The sequence below is a fragment of the Ursus maritimus genome (genome assembly GCF_017311325.1).
Source record: "Ursus maritimus isolate PB19 chromosome X unlocalized genomic scaffold, ASM1731132v1 scaffold_X1, whole genome shotgun sequence".
Classification (NCBI taxonomy): Eukaryota; Metazoa; Chordata; class Mammalia; order Carnivora; family Ursidae; genus Ursus; species Ursus maritimus.
Genome location: NW_024423319.1, coordinates 21,818,015 through 21,833,825, shown reverse-complemented (window position 1 = coordinate 21,833,825; position 15,811 = coordinate 21,818,015). Strand labels below are relative to the sequence as shown.

At 37.3% G+C, this 15,811-nt stretch overlaps 1 protein-coding gene across 1 annotated transcript in view; it reads left to right on the top strand.

The window, feature by feature from the left end:
* Positions 1 to 361: 361 nt before the first annotated feature.
* Positions 362 to 15,811, top strand: part of GABRA3 (gamma-aminobutyric acid type A receptor subunit alpha3) — a 151,816-nt gene continuing 136,366 nt past the window's right edge. Inside the window, exon 1 of the mRNA XM_008685641.2 lies at positions 362 to 463. Coding sequence (XP_008683863.1) covers positions 362 to 463 — 102 coding nt within the window. The remainder of the gene's footprint in view (positions 464 to 15,811) is intronic.

Genomic DNA, 15,811 nt, shown 5'->3' with positions numbered 1-15,811 from the left:
CCTATGTTAAGTGGGCAGGGGAGTGGGAGAGCAATCATTCCATGTTTCTGGAAGTATTAAAGTTGGATATTAGAACATTTGTAACCTACCACAGGTAAGGGTAATCCTGGTGTGAGAGTCTAGCACATATGAATATCAGTGATCTCTCAGGGCTCTTCTTAAACTTTAGAGTTTGGGGATTCTGTTGTCATTCTCAATGATATATAAAGGGATAAACGTTGTACCTGTACCTAGCATGTTCTCTGAAGAAATAGAGAGATTTTTCTATCACTATGTGAAGTATCCTTTTTCAGAAGTAGCAAGTTAGCTGTCATTTGGAGTATTGCCCTGGACTCTCTCTGAGCTAAGGGAACTGACATTCATGACACGCTGCTTTTCTACTTTCTTTGGCCTAGATGCAGTGACTGAAGTGAAGACTGACATCTATGTGACAAGTTTTGGCCCCGTGTCAGACACTGACATGGTAAGTTATAGTTCCTGCAAAGGTAAAAGTGAAAGATGATGCAACAAGTCAAAGAAAATAAATTGGAGTTTGTAGCTATTTTCTAGGGAGAATCCTTGTCTCATATGAATTCCCTACCCTCACCATCCTACATTTGGCCAAATTCATCTTTTTCCCTGCTCTCTCCACCTATTCACATATAAAGCATATATTCTCATCAGGAATACCCTTACCTTCTTTCCACAACACATCTTTCAAAATTAAACTTGTATCCCTATCCTCAATTAAACTTTCCCTAACTTCTCTCTTCACATTTTGTCAGTACTACACACATATTAGTAAAGATAGGTTATGTGAGGAGAGCATTTTGGTGGGGACTCCCAGAGAGTCAAGCAGCTTGTGGTATCATCCAAGAAAGATGTTCCTTGCAAACGGGCCCTATTTGTTCGGGTAATGGACTGATCATGGTGATGCACAATATTTGGAGAAAGAGTCAAAACCACTTTTGGAAACTGTTCCTTCTACAAATGTAAGCAGGGGAAAGCTTCAGAGAAGAGTCAAGGAATAGGGCAGTGCACAGCAGAGCCAGTAAGGGGGGACTCATGAGACATTTTCAAGGACTTCTCCTTCTCCTTCCATTATCTCTTGCTACCAAAGCAAAGAATGTAGTGGAAAGTTGAGGCAGGAGATCCCATCCTAATGGACCACCTGATCAATACCTACTAAGTATCAGATATTTGATTGAATAATTATCATATGAAAACAAAGAAGCTATTATATGCTCAATATGCCTGGCAGTTAATAGATGCTCAAAGAATTTTTGTTGAATGAGTGACTTTGTATGAAAAAGAAAAATCTAAAATCAGAAAAAAATGTTTAAAAATATGAAATGTCCAAAAAATATGAAATGTCCATGATCACAACTTTGATTTTTTTTTCTGTGTCTCTTCAGTGGGACTACTACTTAGCAGGGAACAAGTCTTCTTTAAACCTACTGGGTAAATCTCAACAGTTGTAAAAGGATGTGATAGAGTTTGCCTGTAGGTAATATAGAATGATTGAGTGGATTTGAATAGGGCAGTAAAAATATGCAAGTGTTGTTTTAGAATGATTTAGAATGACCTAGCAGTCTGTGCAGGATGGACTACAAGGGGGAAAAGACTGAAGGTTAAGAGTTGGTTTAGGTATGTTGACTTTACATGGCTCTTCCTTCAATCAGACAAGGTCTATGGGTCAGTTGGAGAAGAAGGCTAGTCTTCAGCAGAGGGAGTCATGGGTCGTTGTGAGGCCAGGCCTGAACTTTGTCTTTCAAGTGTGGAACAAAGAGGATACAGAGATATAATGGGCTCCCTGTATACTCCTTAAGGGCAAGTACCAAGTCTTCATGCCTTCCCTGGCACTTAATAGAATACTTGACACATAGGGAGAGCTCAGTAAAGGACATGTTTGAGGTATGAGGGGTGGAGGAGATGGGTCTCTCATAGGGGCATCAGGAAAGCCTGTATGTCTAGATTATTCCTTCTTAACCTGTTGACTAATAACACCGACAGCTCAGATCCACGCATGTGTTGAAACTATTGTTGCAAATGATACTACGGATAAAAGACTGGTATCCAAGATCTACAAAGAACTTCTCAAACTCAATACACGAGAAACAAATAAACAAATCAAAAAATGGGCAGAAGATATGAACAGGCACTTTTCTAATAAAGACATACAAATGGCTAACAGACACATGAAAAAATGTTCAAAATCATTAGCCATCAGGGAAATTCAAATCAAAACCACACTAAGATACCACCTTACGCCAGTTAGAATGGCAAAAATTGACAAGGCAAGAAACAACAATTGCTGGAGAGGATGTGGAGAAAGGGGATCCCTCCTCCATTGTTGGTGGGAATGCAAGTTGGTACAGCCACTCTGGAAAACAGTGTGGAGGTCCCTTAAAAAGTTAAAAATTGAGCTACCCTATGATCCAGCAATTACAGTACTGGGTGTTTACCCCAAAGATACAGACGTAGTGAAGAGAAGAGCCAAATGCACCCCAATGTTCGTAGCAGCATTGTCCACAATAGCTAAATCATGGAAGGAGCCAAGATGCCCTTCAACAGATGACTGGATTAAGAAGTTGTGGTCCATATATACAATGGAATATTACTCAGCTATCAAAAAGAACGAATTCTCAACATTTGCTGCAACATGGACGGCACTGGAGGAGATAATGCTTAGTGAAATAAGTCAAGCAGAGAAAGACAACTATCATATGATTTCTCTCATCTATGGAACATAAGAACTAGGAAGATTGGTAGGGGAAGAAAGGGATAAAGAAAGGGGGGTAATCAGAAGGGGGAATGAAGCATGAGAGACTATGGACTCTGAGAAACAAACTGAGGGCTTCAGAGGGGAGGGGTGTGGGGGAATGGGATAGGCTGGTGATGGGTAGTAAGGAGGGCACGTATTGCATGGTGCACTGGGTGTTATATGCAACTAATGAATCATTGAACTTTGTATCAAAAACCAGGGATGTACTGTATGGTGACTAACATAATATAATAAAAAAAACATTAAAAAAAAAACTATTGTCAGTTGGTCATTCAACAAGTACTCCTCAAAAGCCCAAGTCTGCATTAATGGGCTGTAGGAATCCCTATATTCAGAGAACTTATAGGCCACTGGAGATAACCAGATTCACCAGGGATATGCAGCTCTCTCTTTGTATTGCTGGGAACTAGTGATGAATTAGGATTTTTACAAGAAAGCGACTGAAGCTACTCTGAACACATATATTTACACTCCCACACTCTCATTTACTCTCACTCATGCACCAACATCCACAAATACATTCAGACAAATATACATGCACACAAGAAAATACATATAGAATAAAAATAGTCCACATGTTATCCCAGGCACTTCATGAACACACGTGTGCAGATACCTAAATCCAGGAATACTATGGAAACACACATGTAGCCCCTACCCAAACCAGCTCCTCTCCCTACTCCTCCCCCACCCAAGTAGGCACACATGGGTATACAGAGGCCCTGGAGACATTTCAAACAATCCAGATTTTCTATCTCTTGAAGTTTCATATTCTACTTGCTTGTTTTTCTCCCTCATGCTTAAGTAGAAGCAACAGAATGGCTTTCCTGATAGGAGGGCAGACTTTCATCAAATAAATTTCAGGTTATTTTTAGTTGTACTTCCATCTTGTTACAAGGTAGAACAGCTATGATCGCTCTGGCTGGGAAACACATTAATGATGATTTTAAAAAGTTTCTTCTTCTTGTACTACTTAGTATACTGTGGCAATTGGCCCTGGGTCAGGGATGACTTTTTGGGTGAAACATCAGAAAGTTGTTTGACTTTAGCAACTAGCTGAAGCAATAACCCAGGTTCTCCTGAGACTATAGACTGCTTGGGTGAGTAGATGAAAACTAGAGCTGCCTGGGTTCTTGACTTACTTCCAGCCAAATGGAATTTTGGTCCAGAATACATTCCTAAGAAAATAGGGACAAGTTTCTTGTTCATAAAGAGGAAAAGCTGTGGTGCCAGTTTGAGCACTGAACCAGTATCACCCATAACCCTTTGCAGCCATTGTACTCCTTACTCAAACACTGACCTCCACAGACATAGATCCTGCGTTTGACAAAAAGCTCCATAAAGGGCCATATCTGTTTTGTTAATCTTCATACCACCAATACCTTATCAATATTTGACACTTGGTAGACTCTCAACTATTGTTAAATGCAAGAATAAATGATGTGGAACAAATTAAATTTGAGGGGAAAATTATGACTGTGTTCCTCCACTTGACTGAAAGTCCTTCAAAGGTAAAGAATAGGTCCTTTGTTAAGTGTTTATTGAAATATGAAATATTAATAGCAAGCCTTGCAGACAAAGAATAAAAGTAGCTTTCTTTAAGAGATTCTATAGAATAGCAAGACTAGTGAGTCAGTGATTGATGACTCCAAGCTTTGGGCTACTAGTTTGGGTGGCATTTCCATTTATGAATGCAAGGAGCTGTAACAATAGAGAATTGGGCAGAGATGAAAGCAAACCATAGTAGATGTTTCTAAGGGAAAAGTCAGAGAAAGAAAATTTGTTAAAGAGTACAAGATATAAACTGGAAACTGATTATAATGGGGATTTTACAGGCATCACAAATGAAAGTCTTGCGTTAATCATTTGTAACAAATAAAGCTTGATGGACAAAAAAATAAATGCTACTCCTTAACAGTAATACCAATCTGTACTGATGCTCCCCCAGGAGAGACAGAACAAGGGATACAATCCCAATTTGAATTATCTAAGGCCATATGACCTTCTATGACTTTCTATTTTTAGAATATTTTACACCATTTTCTCAATCCATGAATGAGAAGATGGTGTGGGTAGCAATGAGGGAAGGCTGCAAAAGATTTAGTGAAAATGCAGTTTCATTGCCACTTCTCTCTCAAACTGGGTATGTCCATGCCTCACCGGTGAGCAGTGGCTGTTGACAAGTGGGAATTTTCCCTGGTCTCCCAACATCCTTTTTTTTTATTTTTAAAGATTTTATTTATTTATTTGACAGAGAGAACACAAGCAGGGGAAGCAGCAGGCAGAGGGACAGGGAGAAGCAGGGGCTGATGCGGGGCTCAATCCCTGGGCCCTGGGATCAGGACCTGAGCTGAAGGCAGATGCTTAACCGACTGAGCCACCCAGGTGTCCCTGCCAAGATCCTTTGAATCAGAACACAGAGAAAGTGGGATACCTGCTTCAAAATGGAAAACTATGCATATGGTCGGTGATTGGAAAGGAAGGTAGAAAGTTGACAGCTGGTATTTTCTAAGGAGTAGATCTTAAAGTTCTTACCACACACACACAAACACACACACACACACACACACACACACACACACACAGGTGACTCTATGAGGTGATAGAAGTGTTAATTTGATTGTGATAAAACTAGTGAGAAAATAAAGAAGACAAAGATCAGTAATGTTAGTAGAGTCAGAATGAGAACAACTGGGAAACGTGAAATGCCAATTGTAGGTATTGTCAACTTCACTCTCTTCCCAGGAATACTTTAACTATTTAGGTACCTGCTAGGTAACAAATGCCAGCTGCTGCTTGTCAACAGAGAAACTTCCTAGGGTATACAATGGACAGCCAGGTAATGAGGCAAGTAGCAATACAATAAGAGAACTAATCATATAGCCTAATGAAAAAAAAAAAAAGAAAAGAGACTTGGGAAATATGAATTCATAAAAGATATTATAATCACAATTCTTTGTAACAGATGTTGTACACTTGGGTCTGACTACTGCTTGTGAAAATCATGCAAAGTTACCAGAGTATCCAAAGACCATAAAGAAAAAAAACGGTATTGATTAAAAAGAAAGTATCACAGAGACCTTCTTCCTGGTGGCAGTGGGCTTGAAATTGTTGTACCTGTTTCCTGCCTAGCACAGGAAAAAGTGGCTATGTTCACTTCAAGCCCTCACTTACTGGCAGTCCGAGGCACAGAATGAAGGGGAGCCTTTGCCAATTTTGAAAGACTCTTGGGCTGTCAGTTTCCTCTTATTCTATAGGATACCATATTCCCAGATGCAGTATAGATAGGAGTCCATGTCTATGGGGTTTTGCCTAGGAGTCCATGACCAAGAATCTCCTGGGCTACTTTTATGTGAAATAGACAGGCAGGACACATAAACAATGTTAATAAGACTATTTCAAGGACTAAACGCAACTGAAAGGGGCAGGTGGATTATAATTCTTCAAAATTCAGACTGATGGTAAGAAGGCAAAGAGCAAAGGGAGGACTGGATGATCAAAATAAGGGGTGAGTGGTCTGCCTATAATCAATGACAACGCCTTCACTATCATGTACTTGTCAAGTACCTTGGCCCCAGAACATGCTAAAGTTAAATCAGCCTTGAAGTCCCTTCCTAGGAGCCTGCTTTGAAACACTGCACAGTGTTAGAGAATTGAAGACATTCAGGGTTTTAACACTAAATGAGAAATTCTTCCCTAAGTGCTACAAGTCATCTTTGCCTAGTATAGTGCCTTTCCCAGGAGGCAGATTCAGGCTTACTATCTGGAATATTTTACTTAAGTGCATCACAAAACAATGAAATTTAATTGTCAATTTGGAAGCCATCATTTTTTTGAGAATATACAAGGATTCAATTTTCAAGGAATTGCTTACATTGCTAGAATGGTCAGGTCAAAATTGATTGCTTTTGGCCAAAGGTCATGGGATATTTATGGAGCAAATAATCACTATGTAATTTCCCCCAATAGTTCTGACTATAGAGAAAATAACATATTAAAAAATGGGTACCCATCACCCAGCTTTTTTACATCTTAAAATTTTTTCCATATTTTTTTTCCTAATAAAAAAATCTTTGGTGATACAGATGAAGTCCCCTGTGTGCTTTAACCTGATCCCATTTTTCTCTCTACCTCCATCCCCAATTAGAGATAATTAAAACAATAAATTAACTTTTTGGGGGGTCATTTCTACACATCTTCTAGACTTATAACTAAAGATGCATCTATCACATACAATAGCAACTATTACAATAAATAAACAGTGGTTTTCATGTTTTCAAACTATAAATATATTTCAAACTATAAAATGCATCATAGCTTGTGTATTATTTTACAATTTATTTTTTTCAGCCATGTATTAGAAGCTATTCTTTTTGATGCATTTAACCTAATTCATTTATTTTAACTGCTATAGACTATTACAGTGTATGCATATTTTTTATGTATACATTTGTCCAATTCTCTTGCCAATGTGCATTTAGGCTCTTTCCAATTTTTTGCTATTAAAAAACTGACAGTAATAAACATTCTTGTATACATCTTCTTGAGAATGTGTTTGAGTTTCTGTAGGGTGTGTTCCTACAAATAAAATTTTTTATTTGTAATGGTTGTACATTTTTAAGTTTTTTCAGACAGGACCAAATAACTCTCTTGATGATTATACCAATTTATAATCCCACTGGCAGTGTATGAAAGGTCCATTTCTCTGCACTGTTGCTAACTTTCTATTGTTACACTGTTTTTTTGCCATTCTAATGAGTATGAAATGGTGTCTAATTGATATTAGATTGCCTTTGAGGTTAAGCAGTCTTTTATGTATTTAGTGGCCAACATAGCCACTAAAAACAAGGTGTCTTTGCCATCACCTGCACTACCACCACCACAGCAACTCCATGCAGATCCTGTTTCCTCATGTTGACATTTCTGAACTGAAGTTTCCTGTGGGTGTGTGTGTGTGTGTGTGTGTGTGTGTGTGTGTGTGTGATTGGTGTTCCTTAGGTCACTAGTTTGATTCTAGCTCCAAAAAACTGGTAATTTAAGTTTTGACTCCTAATTTACAAAGGAGAACTCATAATATGGGAGTTTCTACAAGATTTTCTAGAAAGGCCAAACAAATGACAGTGAACAGTAATAAATATAGATAGATCTATTCTACATTTTATTACTAATTTTCTAAGATGTGTGTGTGTGTGTTATAAATGTATTTGAAATTTTGCAACTTCTCTTTTGTCCCCTATTAAGATTATTGCATGATTTTTCTCCTTTAATCTATTAATGCAGTTAATTACATTAATAAGTTTCTCTAATGTTAGGTCATCTTTTACATTCGTTGAAAGAATCAAACTTGATAATGATTTTTAAATACATGTATTGGTTTGTGTAACTATTATTTTATTCATGGTTCTTTGTATCTGTGTTCATAGGAGTTCCCAATTCTCATTACCTCAACTGCTAGTACTCTAGTTCAGGCCACCATTGCCACTAGCATATCTAACTGTAAAAACCCCTAACTGATTTCCCTGTCTCTACTCTTGTCACCCTATAATCTATTATCTACAGGATGATAGTAATTATACATAATACACACACACACACACACACACACACACACACACACATACACACAGAAAATAGTTTAATGGAACCTCATGTACCAATCACCCAGTTCAAAACTTAACAATTTTTGTCAAATCTTATTTAATCCTACTCCTACCCCCAATTATTCTCCCCATTTTGTCTCTTTTTCTTTATTAAACTTATCAGAAGTTTCTATATTGTTAGTGTAGTCAAAGTAACCTGTTTTGGGTTTTGTTCATCATATGTATTATTTATTTTTTGTTTTCTGTTTCACAAATTTTTACATCTGTCTGGATCATTTTTTTCTTCCCTCCTTCCTTCCCTCTCTCTCTGCTATTCATCCATACTTCATTTTTTTAATTAGAAGCTCATCAGATCCCCACCATCTATGGCCCAGGTGGAGGAGCACCAGTGTGGGGACCGACACACATATCGTGAGCAGTGGGAGGGGGTGGAAGCAGCACGGTGGCTCCAGGATGCCCATGGATGGTTGAAGGTGGAAGGAGAGTGGGAAACAGAGGCAGAGACCAGAGATGCTCCTGCCACTGCTGCATCCCTGCCTTCTCCATAAGAGTCAATTATCTTTTTCTTTATTTTACTTGGGGTACTCTGTGGTCCTTCCGGTTTCTTGAGATAGATTAGTTTAAACTTTTACTTTTTTAAGTCTATCTGTAAGGCTTCTTTACAGCTATCAATTTCCTTCCAAGTACCATTTGAGTGTCCCACCATAAGATTTCACATTCTATAAGCATTTTCACTATTGTTTAGTCCTAAGTATTTTCTAATATCCTTTATGGTTTTTCTTTGCTTCTTGAAATTTTTATAGTGGGATTTTCAATTTTTACATGTAAAACTTTGTTATTATTTTCTAATTTAATGCCTCATATTGAAAAAGATGTTTTGAAGGGTGTGAAATACTTTTGTGTCCTGAGATTTGCTTTATGACTTAGCACATGATCACTTATTTTTGGTAAAAAATGTGTTTTACTAAGTGTTAGGTGGATAAGTCTATATATATATACACAGATACATATGTATCTATCTATCTATAGGTCTATCTATCTATACATCCCTTAGCTTCTCTTGTCAATTGGGTTGTTCACATATTTTAATAATGTAAATTTTTGTTCTGATTGTTTATTCATTTCATTATTGTTCGATAGGTTTGTCACATTCTCCTTGTAATTTGAATTTGCCTTATGTATTTTGAGTCCATGTTATACATAAAAATTTAGAATTGTTATTGTTCCACTGAACATACTTTATTTTTTAATGTAATAATGGTTTACCCAAAGAAAATTATGTTTGTCTTACAGTCCACTCTGTACTTTATAGTTTTACCACATTATTTTGATAATATTTGCCCATATATATGTTTCTATTACTTTACTTTCAACCTGTGTTTTTATGTTTCTTTAGGTGTGACTCTTGTATATACATAGGATGTGGCTACACTGTTTATTTATCCTTAGAATATATTGTTTGTTTCTACTATCTTATGTATTCTTTTTCCCATGTTTTTCCATGCTTTATTTTTACTTGTCTTTTATAGATTGAAGCATTTCCGATATTCCCAATTGTTTTTCTCTACTGTTTTATATTTTATGTCTAGTGCATTCTTAGTGGTTAGTTTAAACATTAACATACATACTTGACCTAAAGTTTAATATCCCAACTCTCCTCCCAAGTAATGCAATAATGCATTAACCAACATACCCCTACTCCCTTCTTCTATTAGGTTTACTCTAGCTATTTATTCTACCTAGTTTTTATAGTCCTTATTATTTGTAGAGAGCCATTATTTGTTTAGTTTAACCATATGTTGGTTAATAGTTGTGCTCACTATTCCTCCTTCCATCTTCCTGCTATTTTAATTTTCAACTACATAAATAACTTATTTTAATAGTTCTTTTTATAAAGTTTTAGTCAATCATTTATTTATAAAAATATTTATATTTTATATTTTCTGAAGCTCTTTGGTGGAAGGGTGCAAGATGGTGGAGTAGGAGGACCCTAAGCTCTCCCCTTCTCATGTTTACAACTAGATAACATCTAAGTCAATAAACCAGAGAGTGATCCAAAGACTGGCAGAACAAACTCCATAACTAAATGTAGAGAAGAAGTGCGTCAGAGAGGTTAGGAAGGGCAGAACCAGTAGTAGGGAGCTTCCCACAGAAGAGATGGAACTGTGGTCATGGAGAGGAGAAAGCACAAGGGAGCCCACACAGGGAAAATGAATCCCTGTAATGTCTGGCCTTGAAAACCAGAGTTTCTGAATTCCATGAGTTTGTATAATCAGCAGGACTTGGAACCTGGAGCTTTAAAAGTCAGCTGACTCAGCACTGGGTAAGCTGGGAGGATGAGTGGTAGCCAGGTCCCTGTCCTTAAAGAGACAACAGACTGAGGAAAAGCAACATAGAAGTGACAGCTTGCACAACTGGAGGGAGATCTGATTATACTATTGTGTGGTGTATTGGGGGACTTCTTTGAGAACAAAGGAGCTGTCAGGTGCCATTTTCTTCCCCTACTCCCCAGATAAACTCAGACCCACCTGTGAGAGGTGGCACTACACAGACACTTGCTACCTAACATATTAACAGTGTGTCCCACTCATGAGTTTTCCTGAGGACTTGTCCACTCCAAGCCTGCTGGCCTCTGCCCTGCACTTAGTATAGATTTTAACACCACACAGGCCCTGCCCTGCTTCTACCTCCCTGTGCTGCACCCATGTGGCCACCATGCTTAGGGATCCTGCCTATGACTAGTGGCTCAATGCAAATTTTTTAATGCCATGTGTGTGCCTTGACCAGTGGCTGAATGCACAGACACTTTGTACCCCTGACTACCTCTGCTGCTACACACCACACCCCTGGCTACTGCTGTGATTTGAGGGATCAGCCTAAGACTAGTAGCTCAGTGCAAATTTTGCTAATGCCAACACTTCTCCCCTGAGCCCTCCTATGGTCATGCTCTGCCTCAGAGCTAGTCTGTCTGGGTCTCACACACAGAGTGAAAGCACGCCCACAACAGGCAGAAAGTCCGTGCAGAAGTCTGGACTGAAAGGGGAAGCTATACAGACACAATAGCAGGATGCAAGCAACACACATAGGAGGCTGCTCTGAAGTGTCAGGTTCTGATGAACAGGGGATACTACACTGCAGGGCACTACAGAATCTCTTCTTGATAAAACCACTACTTTCAAGAGCAAAGGATGTAGCCGATTTTCCTAACACACAGAAAGAGACACAGAGAGGTAGACAAAATGAAGAGGCAGAGGAATTTTTCTCAAATAAACACAACAAAATCACAACAGGATACCTAAATGAAACTGAAGTAAGTAATATGCTTGATAGAGAATTTAAAGCAATGATCATAAAGATACTCGTTGGACTTGAGAAAAGAGTGGAGGACATCAGTGAGACCCTTTTTTTTTTTTTTTTTTAAAGATTTTTTTATTTATTTATTTGACAGAGATAGAGACAGCCAGCGAGAGAGGGAACACAAGCAGGGGGAGTGGGAGAGGAAGAAACAGGCTCATAGCAGAGGAGCCTGATGTGGGGCTCGATCCCACAATGCCGGGATCACGCCCTGAGCCGAAGGCAGACGCTTAACCGCTGTGCCACCCAGGCGCCCCCATCAGTGAGACCCTTAACAAAGAGATAAAAAATAACATATCAGGGATGAAGAACTTTATAAATGCAATTAAAAATACAGTAGATGGAACACAGAGTAGGCTACAGGAAGCAGAGGAACATATCAGTGACCTGGAGGATAGAATGATAGAAAGCAATCAAGCTTAACAGATGAGAGACAAAAACTGCATGATGAGCATAGATTTAGGGAACTCAGAGACTCTATCAACCATAATCACATTCATATTATAGGAATCCCAGAAGGAAAAGAGAGAGAAAAGGGGGCAGAAAATGTATTTGAAGAAATAATTGCTGAATCTGGGGACAAAAACAGATGTCCAGATTCAGGAGGCACAGCGATTCTCCCAACAAATTTAACCCAAAGAGGTCCACACAAAGACACATAGTAATAAAATGGCAAAAAAAAAAAAAGGTAAAAAAAAAGAATTTTAAAGGTTACAAGAGAAAAAACAGTTACATACGAAGGAAACCCAATAAGGAAATCAGCTGATTTTTCAGCAGAAACTTTTCAGGCTAGAAGAAAGTGGCATGATATATTCAGATGGATGAAAGGGAAAAATCTGTGGCCAAGAATACTCTATCCAGCAAGGCTATCATTCAGAATAGAAGGAGAGATAAAGAGTTTCTCAGACAAACAAAAAACTAAAGGAGTTCATGACAACTAAGCCACACCTACAAGAAATAATAAAGGGGACTCTGACAGGAAAGGAAAGACTGTAAGTAGGAGTAAGAAAAGTAGGAAACACAAAAGCAGTAAACATATCTGTAAAAATCAGTCAAGGGACTCTTGACACACTTATATCAATAGATCATCTAAACAGAAAATCAACAAGGAAGCAGTGGCTTTGAATGACACACCGGACAAGATGGATTTAACAGATCTATTCAGAACATTCTATCCTAAAAGAACAGAATGCATATTCTTTTCAAAAGCACATGGAATGTTCTCCAGAATAGATCACATATGAGGCCATAAAACAAGTCACAACAATTTCAAAAAGATCAAAGTAATACCATGCACGTTTTCTGACCACAATGCTATGAAACTGGAAATCAACCAGAAGAAAAAATCTGGAAAAAAGCACAACTTTATGGAGGTCAAATAACATGCTACTTACTAAACAATGAATGAACAAAACAAGAAATCAAAGAAGAAATAAAAAAAGTACACAGAAACAAATGAAAATGAAAACATAATGGTCCAAAACCTTTGGAATACAGTAAAAGCAGTCCTAAGAAGGAAGTTTATAGCAATACAGTCCTACCTCAAGAAGCAAGAAATATCTCAAATAAACAACCTAAAATTATACCCAAAGGAGCTAGATAAAGAACAACAAACAAAACCAAAAACCAGCAGAAGTGAAATAATAAATATTAGAGCAGAAATAAATAATATAGAAACTAGGAAAGGAATTGAACAGATCGATGAAACCAGGAACTGGTTCTTTGAAAAGATCAATAAAATTGATAAACCTCTAGCCAGATTCACCAAAAAGAGAGAGAAGTACTCAAAATCAGAAATGAAGGGGAGAAATAATTAACATCCCAGAAATAAAAACAATTGTAAGAGAATATTGTGAAAAACTATATGCCAACAAATTAGACAACCTAGAAGAAATGGATAAATTCCTAGAAATATATAATCTACCAAAACTGAACCAGGAAGAAATAGAATATTTGAACAGACTGATTAACAGCAAGGAAATTGAACCAGTAGTCACAGAACCCAGCAAACAAAAGGCCAGGACTAGACGGTTTCACATTTAAATAAGAGTTAAAACCTATTCTTCTCAAACACTTCCAAAAAATAGAAGGAAATCTTCCAAATTTATTCTATGAAGCCAGTATCACCCTGATACCAAAACCACACCACAAAAGAAGAGAACTACAGGCCAATATCTCTCATGAACATGGATGCAAAATTCCTAAATAAAATATTAGCACCCAGATTCCAGCAATATATATTTTTTTATAAAATCATTTATCACATTCAAGTGGAATTTATTCCCAGCATGCAGGGTGGTTCAGTATTCACAAATCAATTAATGTGATACATCACATCCATAAAAGAAAGGATAAAAACCACATGATGATTTCAACAGATGTAGAAAAAGCATTTCACAAAGTACAACATTCATTCAGGATAAAAGCCCTCAACCAAGTAGGTTTGGAGGGAACATACCTCAACATAATAAAAGCCACATATGAAAAACCCACAGTTAACATCATCCTCAATGGGGAAAAACTGAGAGCATTTCCCCTAAGGTCAGGAATAAGACAAGGATGTCCACTCTCACCACTTTTATTCAATATAGTACTGGGAGTCCTAGCCACAGCAACTAGATAACAAAAAGAAATAAAAGGCATCCAAATCAGTAAGGAAGAAGTTAAGCTTTCACTATTTGCAGATGACACGATACTGTATGTAGAAAACACTAAAGATTCCACCAAAAACCTACTAGAACCGATTAATGATTTCAGTAAAGCCACAGGATACAAAATCAGTGTGCAGAAATCTGTTAAATTTCCATACATTAATAATGAAATAGCAGAAAAAAACATTAGGAAAATAATCCCATTTACAATTGCTCCAAAAATAATAAGACACCTAGGAATAAACCTAACCAAAGGGTGAATAGCATATACTCTGAAAACTATAAAACACTGATGCAAGAAATTGAAGACAACACAAAGAAATGGAAAGATATTCCATGCTCACAGACTGGAAGAACAAATATTGTTAAAATGTCTGTACTACCCAAAACAATCTACACATTTAATGCAATCCCTATCAAACTACCAACAGCATTTTTCACAGAACTATAACAATACTGACATTTATATGGAACCACAAAAGTCACCAATTTCCAAAGCAATTTTGAAGCAATTGCTTTCAAGTGCCAAATTATGGAAGCAGCTTAAGTGTCCATTGATAGACAAATGGAGATAAGGAAGATGTGTTATATATAGACAATGGAATATTAGTCACCCATAAAAAAGAATGAGCTCTTGCCATTTGTGACAACATGGATGGAGATAGAGAAGCAAAATAGGAGGTATCACAATTAGAGATTTCAAGTTACATTACAAAGCTGTGTAATCAAAACGGTATGGTAATGGCACATAAATAGACATATAGATCAATAGAACGGAGTAGAAAACCCAGAAGTAAACCCACAAATATATGGTCAACTAATCAACAAAGAATGCAAGAATATCCAATGGGAAAAAGTCTCTTCAACAAATGGTGTTGAGAAAACTGGACAGCAACACACAAAAGAATGAAACTGGACCACTTTTTTATACCACGCACAAAAATAAATTCAAAACGGATTAAATACCTGAATGTAGGACATGAAACCATAAAAATCCTAGAAGGGAGCTCAGGCAGTAATGTCTCTGACATCAGCCATAGCAACATTTTTCTAGATATGTGTCCTGAAGCGAGGGAAACAAAAGCAAAAATAAACTATTAGGATTGCACCAAAATACAAAATTTCTGCACAGCAAAGGAAACAACAAACAAAAGTAAAAGGCAACCTACTGAATGGGAGAAGGTATTCACAAATGATATGACATATCCAATAAAAGTTTAGTGTTCAAAATATATAAAGAACTGATACAACCAGGTGATGGGTAGTAAGGAGGGCACATGTTGTGATGAGCACTGGGTGTTATATGCAACTAATGAATTGGTGAACACTGCATCAAAAACTAAAATGTACTATATGCTGGCTAACTGAACATAATAAAAAATAATAATTAAAATACATAAAAAGGGGACACAAAAAAAGAACTGATACAACTCAACACCCCC